At 53.2% G+C, this 14,664-nt stretch overlaps 1 protein-coding gene across 1 annotated transcript; it reads right to left on the bottom strand.

Moving 5' to 3' along the window:
- Positions 1-2,295: 2,295 nt before the first annotated feature.
- LOC104467279 (dimethylaniline monooxygenase [N-oxide-forming] 3-like) lies at positions 2,296-7,125 on the bottom strand. Its single transcript, XM_010081006.1, is given in 9 exon segments — positions 2,296-2,386; positions 2,388-2,621; positions 3,283-3,355; positions 3,804-4,162; positions 4,310-4,506; positions 4,646-4,788; positions 5,255-5,417; positions 5,526-5,714; positions 6,991-7,125. Coding segments are annotated over 9 exon segments (1,581 nt in total). The 5' UTR covers positions 7,123-7,125.
- Between the last annotated feature and the right edge of the window lie 7,539 nt (positions 7,126-14,664).

The following is a 14,664-nucleotide window of genomic DNA, read 5'->3' as shown; positions in this document are numbered from 1 at the left end:
CACCGGGACCGACCACCCAGCAGGGACCCTTCCCTCTGCTCTGGAGGGGTCCATCTTCTCCTCGGCCTCTGGGGAGAGTCCCACCACCATGCCTGACCCCAAATTCCCCAGACCGACCGCCAAAACGCTCTTCAAGGGTCTTGTGGGAATACTGGCCCTTGAACTTCTCGATATCTGCAAGGAGAAGAGGTGGAAGGAGTCTCTGGGGCCCCAGGAGCCTTGACCTGCAATATTCAGCACAACTGGGGGTACAACCTAAAATCCCAGTGCTGGGACCCTGACTTTGGTGGTGGTGACATGGCAGATGATATATATATTGGGTGAGGAGGCAGAGGAATGGTGGGTGAAGCCAGGGCTGAGCCTAGGGGTCCGTTCCTTTGCTTGCTTCAGGACCACTGCGGTACAGAGCTGCCTTTGCCTGAGCTCAGAGGGTTCATGGGAAATGGATCCATTCTTGAAAAAAACCAAGCTACGATATTGCTTTGGTGGAGAGGTGAATGAACGCAGCAAAAGTTTTCAGGAAAGCATTTGAATGGGCTGTGAAACTATTGAAACGTTGTCTGGCTGATGCTGAGCCAGCAGAAAGGGTAGCCGCTGTCTAAGGATTGCAAAAGTTATCTTTTGGCAAGCATTTAAATACGGCTAGAGGAGGGGAGCTGGGAACATGTGCTCCTCTCCAACAACTCTTCTGCAAAACGCAGTGTCACATGGTGATGGGAGCAGCTCATAAACACCTCATTCCCTGCCGCCTTCCTTTCCCTCGGATAAAGACCTTGAGGTCAGAAACCATCTCCCAGGGCCTCGTTTCCCAACGCCACGCACAGGACTTGCACAGCGCCGCTGCTGCATAATGCCAGGAATGTGCATGGAAAAAAAAGCTGGGATTACAAACAGACTTTTTGCAGTAAACGCAGATGGTACCCCCTGCCCTGCCCACCGGGTGGGATTTTGCCGGCATGTCCAACAGCAGGCTGTGGCAGGGATTTATCTGGTGAGAAAGTGGAGAGGCACCTGCAACGGTGTCTTTTTGCAGCTGCTGCTTCAAGACTTAGGTGGACTTTTCTGGAGAAGCATGTGAGCAGCATGGTAACCCTTCTGGGGACTGTGGGTCTACATCACCCACCTCCTGGACTGGCCCCCAGTAACAGCCACATGGTCTCCAGGAATATCCTCAGGTCTGGGCTTTAGCGATGAAACCAGAAACGCAAGCACAAACAGCTGTGATAGAGTTTAAAAGGTCTAAGTCTCATTTTGTGAGGCATAAGGGAGGAATAATCCAACAGCAGTGAATCATCCATCTTGTGCCACGTGTCATTTGTGTCAACAGCCAAGGACAGCAGCCGCAGCCCAACCGTAGCCCCATGGTGCTGGACGCAGCACCATGGTGTTGGAAGGGGATGGTGCTGGCTGAGAATTTGGGCTGTTTTCCCCCAGACCATGCAGGATGGTGCCTTTCCAGCACTCATAGCAAACCTCCAGTTGCTTCCAGACAAAGGCAGGCTGAAGGTTTTGGTTCCAGCCCCTGCAGCAGGGTTCAGGCTGGGTCCCAGGCAGCAGCAGCCCTGGCCAGCCGCCTCCCCGGCTTCCCACCTTACAGCCGGTATTACTCTGCAAATAGCTTCCCCAGCTGGTACACGTGCACCTTGTTAACCCTACCCCTTTTGGATGCTCACTTGGTCCAGCAAAGTCCAGATGTTCTGAGAGCTGGTGGGCTGTTTATTTAAGAGAGGGGGCTTTATTTTTCTAAAAGAGACGCGACTGTTCCTCTCGATATTTTAATCTGGTTTTTTTTTCATTTGGGCATCTTTCCCCACTGGAGACAAATGTGAAGGTTTTTCGTTATTTGTTATGAAAATTGTTTTTCAAAAGGGCCAAATTCAGGCAAATTAATTTTAGCCAGAGCACAAAAGCTCTACACCAAAACTTTTCTCCAAAAACCAGACACATCGACTCTGGTTTTCCACCAGAAAAAAGAGACAGTAGGCAGTGAGATTTAAAGAGATGTAGCAATGCACCATTACTTGAACACAGTTAGAGGAATAAAATAACCAACATTACTTATTGGGGTTGGTATTTTTTTTTTGCCCCAGCTGAGAAACCTCCCAAATTTACCACGCATGGAGATTGCACCCAATTTATTGATACCATTTTTTAGGAATTTCTTGATGAATTATTTTCGTGGCAATAAGCAGGGCAGCAGCACACATTGCCCAGCAGGAAAAAGCATCCCACTCATACACACCGCTCAGCACTCCTGCATCCCTCCCTGTTCTCACCGTGGCCCCCCGGGGTCCCCTAGCAGTACAGGATGGTGAGGAGGAGGAGCAGCGGGAGGAAGAGCATCCCCAGCACGGCCAGGCAGGGGAAGGCGGTAGGGGCATCAGGGCGTGGCCTGCAGCGTCCGGTCCCACTGGGTGAGGATGGCATCTCTGGCCCCGCTCCACTTCCCTGGGCCCGTCAGCCGAAACTGGTAAGGGGTGCAGGGGCCGAAGAAGATCTCCAAGGCCAGGCGCGGGTCCGTCAGCAGCAGCTTCGGCATGTTGGGCTTCACGCCGATGGCCGAGGCCAGCTCGTCCATGTAGGTGATATAATCCATCTGCAGTGTGGTGCTGTTCCCGAAGCTTTGGGGGAGAGAGCAGAAGAAAAGAGGGGTTGCTTTTGTTTTTTCCCCTTTATTTTAAATTTTTTCCTTTAAGCACAGCAAAGGCAGTCCATCCCCTGCTCTCCTCTGCCAAAGCTGGGGAGCTGAGCTGGCGAGGGGGGCCCAGCTCCAGGGGATGTGCATTGTTGCTGCTGTTTGCAGAGAAATCTCTCTCCCAAGAAAATATTGCGTTTCAAAACTGCCTAGGATGTAATGGTTTCTACAAACAAAAGAAAACACTGCTTGGGCCAGGTTCAGCTTTCACTGGCTCTATGCACACTTTTAAAGTATTGCTTCACTGCAGTATCAGATACACTCCCAGAGAGGGGGGGAAATGGGTGCTTCCATGAAGTTTATAAAACAAAAAAGTGCCACTTCAAAGAATAATGATGGAAATGTTCTTTTTCTGCTGGAGCCTCACCCTGATTATGTGTGAATGAAAAAAAAAAAAAGCCTTTTCAGGCTGATAATGCTCAGCAGTGGCAAACAAGCATTTTCAGATAGGAAACCTTCCCATCACACATTTTCCACCCAAAATTGCCTGATTCAGGCCTCTGCCATGCCTGCATCCAGCCTGCGTGGGGCTGAGACAATGGCAGGGCTCTTCTGCCGGCACAGGGAGCCCCATGAGCTGCACTTACCACGCAACCTTCTTCCTCGTCTTCTCATCAATATCATCCATCATCTCGCTGGCTGGGGGGAGCTTGCACTGCCCTGGAAAGAGCAGGAAGAGCATCAGCAAAGGGAAGCGGTGCCCGGGAGACCCTTCCCACAGCAGGTGGGGTCTGCAGGGATCAGCTGAGCCCTTGGGTGCCTCTCTTCCCTTTGGTGTCAAGATCTGGGCTTGGGTCAAGCTTGGGTGTTGAGGATGTGACAACACTGGCTCCCCTGTCCTTTAAGGATGTGATGCCCAAGAGGCTCTTCTCCCCCAGCCAGCCCCATCTCAGGGACCTCATTGCCATCAGCAGTGGGCTGAGAAGTGACTTCCATGGTGCAAGGCACCCCGTCATATGGGGATCCCACTATTGGTACTTCTGGCCAAACCCTGTTGTGTTCCTCAGCACTCAGACACAGTCCTAGTTTTCAGCTTAAACCTGCTGGGAAATGCTACTTCCCATGGACAGAAAATAGACCTGTGCCTGGCACGTGTCCATGCACCTACCCTGAAACACCTTGACTGCCCAGCGGCTCTGGAGGTCTGCTGTTGGGATGATGGGTCCGAGGGACAGGATGAGCCCAATGACTGCCATGGTTGGCTTCTCCAAGTGAGGAGGGAGGATGCCTTTGTAGAGGGTGACCTCATTGTCCCTGTTTTTGATGATGGATTCATCCTCCATGAAAGGATAGGCATGAGTGTAACCAGTGGCAAAGATGACCACATCGACATCATCCTGCACAGTCCCATCCTGGAACAGGACGGACGTCTCTCTGAACTCCTTTACATTTGGCTTTATCACCACCACGCCACAGGCAATGCGGCTCGGGAGTTCGTCGTTGAACACCGGCTCCTTGCGGGAAGCTCTGGAAGGCCAAAGGTGGTGGGGCTGTCACCAAGGTGGTGGGGCTGTCACCGAGGTGGCTTCTGCTGCCGGCCCAGGACAGGCATGGTCCAGCCCCATCCAGAACCAGCACCCCAGGGGGCTTGGGGATGAGTGGACCCATGTGTACCTGTTCAGTGGCATGAGGCCAAAGTTCTCGTGCTTGAAGCGGTTCATGGTCCTCACATAGAGCCAGTCGCTGAGCGCCGTGGGGAGGATGCTCTCCAGCCAGGCCCGGAAACGCGTGACAAGCAGCATGTCCCAGGGGTAGCCTTTTTCCCAGACGCGGCTCATCACCCAGGATCCGCTTCGTGAGCTCAAGTAGACCTGGAGGGACAGCCAGGGAGGGGTAAGCCACCTCGGGGATGGCTGTGAGCCCCTGGGGCTGTGTAACAGAGGCTGTGGCATGTGCTCAAGCAGGTGGGGACCTCTCCTTCCCCGGTGGTTCTGGTGCAGGTCCACATACCTGCGATGCCACGGCGCTGAGCTCCACAGCAATGTCCGAGCCAGAGTTGCCCAAGCCTATCACCAGAACCTTCTTCCCTCTGAACTTCTCTGGCTCCTTGTACTCTCGGCTGTGGAAGTAGTGGCCTTTGAACTTCTGTATTCCTGGAGAGGAGAACAGAAAGGGATGTAATTCACCCCAGGAAAGAAAAGAAGAGGCTATACCAGCCTTGGGCTCTCCCCTTCCCAGTTTTTCCCCAATAATGTGCCTGAACGCAGAAAGGCAAAGGCTGTCACGTAACACACATGACATTTTTATTAGAAACCATGGGAAAATGCCAACAAAACAGTGGTTTACAAAATCCTTTTATGAAAAAATCTTCTGTTAAAGAAAACAGCCTGAAATATTTTTTCTGGGAAAGATTAGTGTTGTCCCTGCTTTGATACAGTTTGGATACTGAGTCTTTTTTCTTAACAAAACAGGTTTTGATTTCCTGAATGGACCCCCATCCCCAAAAATATTGCTCTCCTTTTAATGCTGAAAGGGCATTTTTTTTCAGGGAAAAACACTGTGATAGAAAGTATTTGCCTGGCTATGTCCTAGCGGATGAATTACACACATGCAGCTTACCTGGGAAGTCGGCAATGGGGAGGTTTGGGTAGACGTGATGCCCAGAGCAAACCATAACAGCATCAAAAACCGTCGTCTCTTCCTTCCCATCTCTCTTGGTCACCACCTCCCATTGCCCCGTCACAGAAAAGTCGGGGCGTTTTTTAATCTTGGTGACCAGGGTCTTAAAGAGAAACAAAAGAAAGAGACCGGTGGGTGTCCCTGGAACAGACTGAGAGGTTTAGGGAGTCGGTGGGGTTCAGAGGTCCCAGGGAGCCTCCAGAGTTTTTACCTTGAGCCGTATGTGCTGGAGCAGGTCAAAGTGCTCGGCGTACTTGCGGATGTACTGCTGGAGCCTAGCGTTGTGAATGTAGTTGGGGTGGTTGTCGGGGAAGGGGAAGTCGGGGTAACACATCATCTCTTTGCAGGAGTTGGTGAAGACGGTGCGGTAGATGCTGGCTCTGCCTTCCTCTGCCTGGTCCTGGAGCGAGAGGAGCGTGGACACATCCACATGCAAAATATCACAGGAGACCAGTAACATGGGACCCCCCAGTGCCCAGCTTCCTCCTGGTCTACCTGTGAAAGTTCCAAAATCCCACAGGCATGCCTGGACATCACTCCTTTGCACGTGCGTCGTCCTGGCGATTGCACAAGCGAAGGCAGGAGCCCGGCGGTGTGTGTTGGTTGGCTTTGGCCCAGCGGCTGGCTGCCTGTGCCTTGTGCAACCGCGGGGCAGGTCTGGCCAGGGACATGGATGGAGGCTTATGCCTACAGCCCAGCAACATCTGCACCAGCTGGCCAGTGTCCTGCTGGCATCTAGAAGGGCAGGACATGGGGGATCTGCCAAAATCCTCAAAACTACCGTGCATACAGCAGGACTCAGGCTGGACATGTCCAGTCCCGCCCAGACCAGCCAGCCCCAGTCATTGCCCTGGCCCCAGCGGGCGAGGCAATGTCTGCTCTGATGCTCAGCACTTCACAGCATGAAACACAGGTGATGCATTTCCCTTTCCTGATGGCTTTGATGCCAGGACAGAACTGGGAAAACTGTAGCAAAAAGTTTGTGCACTGGAAAAATTATTTGGGTTGGCCAAATTATGATCAACTTCCAATAGAAGAAAAAAAAAACCCCAAAACCAGACAAGGAGCTGAAGTGCTTTTGACTTTTCCCCTCGATAGTGATAGCCTGTTCTGAAATTCTCCATTTTAACAGCAAAACATATTGCCAAACTTTCTGTAGGAATTCACTGGCGCCGTCCCCAGAACAGACAGCAGCCACGTGATCCATGTTTTGAGATGAATTTAATGCATCAGATCACTTGGAATAAGCATTCTGCCCTCTCCCTCTGCCCCAGGGTTTGTTAAACGGTCTCAATTCCTTTCCCTAACAGGCTCCTGAGCTGCTCCTGCAACCGCGAGGACACCCCAAGCTGTCCCCGCAGCCCCAGCCTGCCAGCAGGCAGGCATGTGGCACAAGGTGGCTCTGGATCTGACCCTCTCACCATTCATTTGGGCTCCTTTTTGGCTCTGGGGTGCATGTCTGCGGTTAGCAGTTCAGAGAGGACTTGGCTCAGCAAGCCAAGGGATGGCCAGGCTGTCCCCAGGACAAGGGAGTGGGACATGGGGACCTGCACTGACCCAGCCAAGCTCTCCCACATGCAGCTGTCAGCAAGTGGGTGCATGCATGCGGGGTGCAGCCGGTGCATCCTCCCAGCCCTGAAGGATGCAGGTTTCCCCCGGCAGCCAAAGCCACTCACCGTGTAGCGCCAGAGCCCCCCGATGTCCTCGCTCTGCTCGAAGCAGGTGGCCTCCAGCCCCTCGTCCAGGCAGCTCTTGGTGGCTGCCAGCCCGCTGGCGCCTGCGCCCACCACCGCCACACGCCGCACCATGCTGTCCTGCCTGCGGGGACACAGCAGTGGAGCGGGGACTGGCCAGGCATGCTCGTCCCGGAGGGTCTGCAGCCCCTGGCAATGATCCCCTGGAGCAGGGCACCTTCTCCCCAGCACAACCGCCCCAGCTCCTTAAATAACCCAGGGGGGGTCTTGCTCATCCTTGCTCACCCGCTTCCCACGCAACCTCCTGAGATGTCCCAAGCGTTTTGGGGAGGGGGAAAGAGCTGGGCGCCAGGGAAAGCCTCAGGGGCTCTCTCACGGAGAGGAGCTGAGGCTCGGGAGGAGCTCCCCTGCAAGAGCAAAGCTCTTTTATGCAGGGCTGCACAGGAGGCAGGGCCAGCGCCGAAGGGTTGTTTTGATGAGTGAGTTGCACTGTTTGGACTTCAGCAACACCAGAGCTGTAACAGGAGGAGGAGCTGAGGGTGCAGAGCTCCTAAATTAGGACATAAAGCATTGGACTGACATCATCGCAAGGTAGAGCCCAGGGTTACTGAGCAGCGGCAGCTACCTCCGTCCCACGGGACCAGCAGCACCTCTCGTATCTGTGTACCCACACCCCCCTCTCTAGAACAGCACGGTGATGTCCGTGTCATTGAGAGCAGCAAGTAGGACCAGGCCGCCCAATCTCACCCCATCACTGCAGGTTTTTCCCTTCCGAGAGAGCAGCTGGCGGGGATGAGCCACCCCAGCATCGGGCAGGTTCCTGTTCAAAGCCTCTGACCACTTTCCCCCTTCTAATAAATGGGGCAAGTGTGCTTCAGAGGATACCTGCAGCAGAAGGACAAAGCACAGGAGGAGCCTGCAAACCCCAGTCCATCTCTGCATTCTTCATCTAAGTCTCATGGTGCAAGTCCATCCATCACATCCCAGCCTCCACACAGGTCCTGGGGGAGAACCGTTTGGCTGGGAACATGCTGGTTTGAAAGCCTCCAGCATTGCTGGAGCCTCTAAAGCTGCCGAGGCTGGGCTGTTAATTCATGCTACACTGGCTTGAAATAAAATAAGAGCAGAGAATGCCAGAAAAATGATTGAACAACCAAACTGAAAAAGAATTTAAATCACTAATTTTCCCACTATTAGCCAGATTTGTTGGGCTTTCAAAGGGAACAGCTTTGGAGTAATGGTTAAGTTGACTTAATACAACTAAACTGCCAAGCTGGCTTTATGGATTCACAGCCTAGATCCTGTCCTGCAGGACACGACCTGGAGGAGGAGGACGATGACTTCTATGAATTAAAACATTTGCCAGAAAATGACACATGGGAGTGATGCACAATGAGAGAGCACGCCTGCTCCTGGCCCTGTCACGGGGATAGGGAAGGTCGACCCAAGGCAGAAGTAAGGGAATAAACGTGCAGGAAGAGTCAATCATTTACCTGAGTGACACAGTGGTCAAGCATCTGAAAGAGGAAGAGGCTTCACTCATCATTTTCCAGCTGCCATTTTTCCCGAAAGGAAAAAAAAGAAAAGAGGAAAAAAAGAAAGGGAAAAAAAAAAAGGAAAAAAGGGGAAAAATAAAGAAAAAAGAAAAAAAAACAAAAAAGGAGGGAAAAAATAAAAACATGGGGGGGAAAAAGGAAAAAAGCTCACAGCATGGCAGTGGGAATCCTTCTGGGGACAACCTGCAGTGACAAGAGTCACAAGAGGCCGATGGCATGGTTTGCCTTGGCGCACGCCGTGCTCTTGGCCCCGTGCAGAGCTTGTGTGGTTGCAGCTCTGTTTGTCCTGGCTGCCATCGGGGCTGCTGCCCCATGAGAGACACATATTCATTAACCCAGCGCCAGTGCGGATGGTGCCAGGGGTCATCACCGGCCACCACCGCTGGTCCCCATGCAGCCGCTCTCAACCCTCCTGCTGTTAGCAGCCGCAAAGCAGAGGGTCTAAAATCTCCCAATTCTGAGCCCTTTGCTGCATGCGAAGGCTCCCTGAGACAGCAGCCGGAGGGATGCTCAGCACAGACCCTGGCTCCCAGGCTGGGCAGTGGTTTGCCCACTTGCCACATGGCTCCTGAGTCAGCCAGACCAGGCTCCGCGGCACTGGATGCAGCGCAACACCCGCAGCACGGGCCAGGTTCTTCCCCAGTGAACATTTCAGTCAAAACAGCCAGGAAGAGGAAGATTGCTCCGCATACCGGCGGGGAACAAAACCCAGCACAGCACCACGATGGCGGCAACCAGCCTGGGGCCAGCTGGGCACCGCGCCAGCCAGCAGTAGCCTTTGGCCTCGCAGAGGGCACATCCCCAGGGACCCCTCTGATCTCTGCCGGAGCACGCTGCCCGGCACAACTGCAGAGCCACAGCTGAGATCCCGGCTCCGTTGGCAGCCAGGGACGAACCCAACTCGCCGGCGGTTCTGGGGAGTGGCGGGGCCCCGCGCCCCATGGGCGCCCATGACTCCCGTGAGGCCAGCCATCGTCCTCTCCTCCCCATCCCTCCAGCTCTGCTCGGCTCTTTGATGTGCAGCTACATTGTTCGAGCATCTTTGAAGTGTGAAATGAGAAACACGCCCGTGCGGGAGGCTAGGCTGAGGCCCGCGGAGCAGCCCGCAGCACTGCGGCTGGTGGGGGGACAATAAATCCGCAGCTGGAGCTGCACACAGCGAGGCAGTGAACAAGAGCCTTCACCTCGCCTTTGCTCTGCCCTTCCCGAGCCGGCGCTTGTTTTTCTTGAACACAGCTAAAGATGTGTTTTTTCATTTGCTTTGCCACATCCTTCTTCTCCATTTTTGTTTGGGAGACGAGTCCTTCCAGGAACAGGCTGCAGGACCGTTCCCATGAGGTTGGGGGCTGATGGATGGAGTGCCCCAGGCGAGGCTAATGCTGCGTGATGGGGGAGCAAATGTGACAGCATCTCTTTGCTCTCCTTAACCTCCTGTCAGCCCTGAAAGCTGGTTTTGCCATTCCCGAGGGAGCTGTTCTGATCTGCAGCCTTTCAGCAGAGGTGGGAGCTCTGAGGGCATCGCTCGCCCTCAGCTTCGCAGCTCACCATAATCACCTTCCCAGACAGGGACAAACCAGCCAAAAAACTCACCATGCCTCCCATGAAAGCTTTCTTAGGTACAGCTGTTGCAACAGCATAATGCATCTCACTCCATCCATCTCAAAACATCTCTAAACCTTTTCCCCCTATGCTACCACCCAGCCTTGGCGCTGGGTGTCATGCAGCCCTCCAGTCCATTTCCATGCCCTCTCTGGGATTTGTCCTTAAGCAGAGCCTCTCTCTGTCCTCTCTCATTTTTTCTCCTGCACTTCCCCTTTTCTCCCCCCTCTTTTTTTTTTTTTTTTTTTCTTTTCTACTATTTTCTGATGGTGCTGTCTGGATGCAGGCATGATCCTTAGAGCATCCAGAACCTGCTGAGAGCATCAGACGAAACCTCACGGGAAGCCACAGCCGCCCCTGATGCAGCACAAGCTGCTGGAAGGTAGCTGGCTCTCCGAATATCACACAGGGTTGTCCTTTTCTTGCACAATCATCTGTCACAAAGGTGCCAAGTGTTTACCCAGCTCTGCCCCAAGCCTTACACAACCCAGCAGGCAGGAACCCAGGAACACAGGGCTGCTGCCACGCTCGCAGTGATTGCTGCAGCTCGCCTGGGACCAGAGATGCTACAGACACGGACAGCCCATGGGATCTGCTCCAAAACGTGGAATCACCCCAGGGCTTACTCTTCACTCAGGAAATCACATCCTCCTGGCTGCTTCTCTCACCCCTGCGCTGCCAGTATTTTGGCAGGCACCTCCCCAGGGAAGAGCTGTCCTCCAGCACAAGTGTGCAAGCTTTGCCTGGAGCCCCGGGTCTTGCCGAGCTCCCAGGCTGGAGGGTTGCAAGGTTTGAGCTGGTTTTCTGTACACTCTCACTGGAGAGGGAACAAACACAGCCTTTGTTCAGCAAACAGGACACCAGCAGCTCAAATCTTAACACAGGAGTGCTCTGTGTGCTTTGTGACCACACCTGTCTGGAACAGGTTTTATGGATTTAGCGATCACATAATTCCTGCGGCAACGCTGCTGAGCTCCAGCTTTTGAGGGCTAAGCTGTTAAAGAGGAATATCAGCTTTCCTTACAATGGAGATTCCTAGCCTTTATGCCTATTGTGAAGAGGGGAAAAAAAAGAAAAAAAGAAAAAAAAATTTGACCTTAAAGAAAAGCCTAAAGTTCATCTCTAGCTCCCTCCTGTGACTCCTGAATGCAGGCTGCTATAAACCTGCCGTATATAAAGCGTTATTTAGTGGTATCCTACTGTCCCTGTGGGAATATTCATAGCTCCCAGTCATATACTGGAATTACCTAACACACATATAAAGCAAAAATGTGTCCAGATCCTTAACCAGGCATGGGCATCGCACACACAATCCAGTTTTTATGATTTCTGTGCCAGGCAACCTGGGACAAACTCTGAACCAACAGGTTCCTGCTACTTTTTCTGTTCAAGGCCTTGCTCTATCACACAAAAGCTCACCTTGCATCCTGGTTTTCATAGCCACACTCACATTCCAGCTGGCTCTGCCCTTTAAGGATGCTAAATCACTGCTGTCCCTGAAGGAGCTGCCCCAGCCAGAACAGCTAACCTACAATTTATTTGCCCTGCAGCAAAATAAACCATAATAAACCATAAATACCAGGGTACAAAGCAAAAGGCTTTGACCAGTGATGGGTGTCTTCAGGACTTCAACACCGCTACAACTTCTGCCCTCTTTTGCTCCACCACTAAGTAGGATCTGGCAGCTTTTGGCTGGAGAGGATTCGTGGCTGTCGTCCCTCCCGACGTGCCTCCATGTGCTCATGAGCCACTGTCAGCTGGAGGAAAAGCTCTCTGCATGGCAAAGCATTGCTGCAGCTGTTCCCCCACAGCTCGCTGTCCCTAGAGCTCCCCTATACCCAGATGGATGGGCGATTCTGTTAGCTCAGCCCATCCCAAGCCCCGGGTCAGTGGGACCGATTTCCTTCCCTGCCAGTGCCCTTTCCCATTGTCTTCTTGCCGTTGCTCTGCTGGTTGTGTAAAGCTTGCAGAAACAACCTCAGAACAGTTTCTAGCTCTTTTGCTGTAGGGATGTTGCTAAATCATATTATTCTTGCTGTCATGCTAGAAAAAAAATTATCCACTTCAGTCCAACCATTAACCATAATTACTGCTCGGTTGCACAGACAATCTGGAACGGGGGGATCTGATCTTCTGCTACCAGTCAATAAATCTCTTCAAGTGCACAGGGAGCAGACAGCAGAGTGAGCAATCACTCATTTCAGCTCTTGTAACTGCTTTTAAACACCCCAGCAAACAAGCTCACAAAGAATATTTTCCCCATTTTTCTGTACAGTCAGCTTCTGTTCACAGCCAGTGTCTCCTGCCCTTGGATTTCCCTGGGTCACCAGCCTCGGGGACTGAGAGCTGGGCACTTAGGAAGCCCGGACAGATACAGCCCTAAGATATCTGGGTCTTTGGGTATCAGAAGAGCCTGCAGTCTCATAGCAGGCTGCTCCTAGCCCAAACCCTGCCTGCTGGGCAGTTGGGGCTCACTGGGCTGCTGCAGCATCTTCTGCTTCTGGGGCTTCTGCCTTCCTGGCAGACACTTTATAATCCTGCAGGCCCTTTATAATCTCTGGCTCCTCAGCTGCCAGCCAAAAAAAAACCAAACCAAAACCAACCAAAAAAACCAAAACCAAAAACCAAACAAACCACCAAAAAGTCTTTAATGACATTACATTGCTCATGTCACTTGCTCCTGCAGAGCCTGCTGCTCCCAGCACGGTGCAGGTTGGCTACACACCACCACCATCGCTTCCGCAGGGCTCCAGGGCTGTCCTCTGCAGGGGTTTTAAGGACCTGAAGGAAGATGTTGCCTCTAGGCTCAAGTTTATTTGCATTGAGATATCCATTAACTTACCGGTTGAATTTTTAAGTCTGCTGCTGGGCTCTGAAATAACCCGGAGCCCTTTGCAAGCTGTGCAGAAGTTGCACTTCATGGGTTGCCCTTCCCACCCTGCCTCTGCCTGGGCCAGTCCAGGGATGGGTAGTGGGACAGCAGGGTCTGCTGGTTGCTCTCCAGGTGAGCGCAGCTCTCTGTTGGGTGTCCGGCATGCAGGCTCAGCTAGGACAGTGCCAGAGCACACAGCCCATCCAAGCAGGGACCTTCAAAGAGCCATCCAGCCTGAATATAGTCAAAATCCTGGCTCCCTTCCCCTGGCTTGGGAAGGCATCCTGTCCACTGAAAGGAGAAAAAACCCCAAACCAGTAGGAAGAGTGTCAAAACTTCCCAAAATTCAATGCAAAGGCTTTGGAAAATGCTAGAAAAATGGATAAGTGCCTAAGCCTGAGCTTAAATGGGGCTCCTGGCAGGGGATGGGGGGGAATAAGTCCCAGTTAGGTCTGTTTGGGGCAATGAAAGCCCATAAGTGACCTCAGGGCCCCCTAGCACTCAGGCTGATGAGGCCAGTCCCTGCCTTGTGCTTACTCATGGTGCAGGTTAAACAGCAGGTGAGAAGCTGTTTGGTGAAATTCATCCAGCTCCTGTCCAAAATGCACCAGATACAGCAAGAGATGCTTATGGCAGGAAGGGCTGACAGCCCCAGACTGGTTCCAGTGTGGATGCCACCAGCTCTCTGACCCAGTTCTGGGCTCACAGGCAGCAGGGAGCTGGACACGTCCCTGCTCCCCAGTGCCCACAAACATGATGATGCTGAGGGAGCCCAGAGCTGTGGGGTCCAGACTATGGGGAAACCCAGCAGCTCCACCCCACAACCTACAAACACGGGTGGGTGGAAAGCCCACGGAGCATACCCCGTCTTTCCCCTCCTCCCTTCACCTGCGGGCACCGAGCTCCCGGCTCCGCCGTCTGGGTACCAGCTCCTCCAGCAGCATCCGCAGCCAGACCCATGCCGGTACCTCAGCACCCACACCCCACGCGGGGAGATGTGACGGTACCCAACTCGTCCCGGTTTGCTCCTCAGCATCCCGTCGCGCCGGGGCTGAGCCCGGCAGGGACTGGGGACCGGGACCGCAGGCGCTCAGCTCCCTCTGCGGGCCGCCGCAGGGCTGCTCCGGCTGCTCCTTCAGGTTCAAGCCCTGCGATTTAAACCCCTATTTAAGCACAGTGATGTTGTTTTTGTCTCTGCCCAGAGGAGCTGTGGATGCCCCATCCCTGGAGGGGTTCAAGGCCAGGCTGGATGAGGCTTTGGGCAACCTGGGCTGGTGGGAGGTGTCCCTGCCCATGGCAGGGGGGTGGAACTAGGTGATCTTTCAGGTCTCTTCTAACCCAAACCATTCTGTGATTCTATAATTAACTGCTGGTGCTGCAGTGACAGGGGATACAGTATTGCACTAGCGTTCCCACACAGAAAACTCCCTCTCCCAAAGGTCCTCACCTCCGAAGGATGATGGTGGCTCTGGCAAGTGGCTCCTGGCTCCCTCTTTATAATATGATCAATGCAGGTTTGTAAAAACCCTCTTTCCAGCTTCCGGTCCTTGGGTCTCCATCCCACCCCAGGAAAAAAACAACTCCTCATCAGCTCAAGCTGCCTGTAAAGCCCTGAGTTTTTGCTCCAGA

This window comes from Pterocles gutturalis, unplaced genomic scaffold (genome assembly GCF_000699245.1).
Source record: "Pterocles gutturalis isolate BGI_N339 unplaced genomic scaffold, ASM69924v1 scaffold1269, whole genome shotgun sequence".
Taxonomy (NCBI): Eukaryota; Metazoa; Chordata; class Aves; order Pterocliformes; family Pteroclidae; genus Pterocles; species Pterocles gutturalis.
This window is presented reverse-complemented; position numbering and strand designations above follow the sequence as displayed.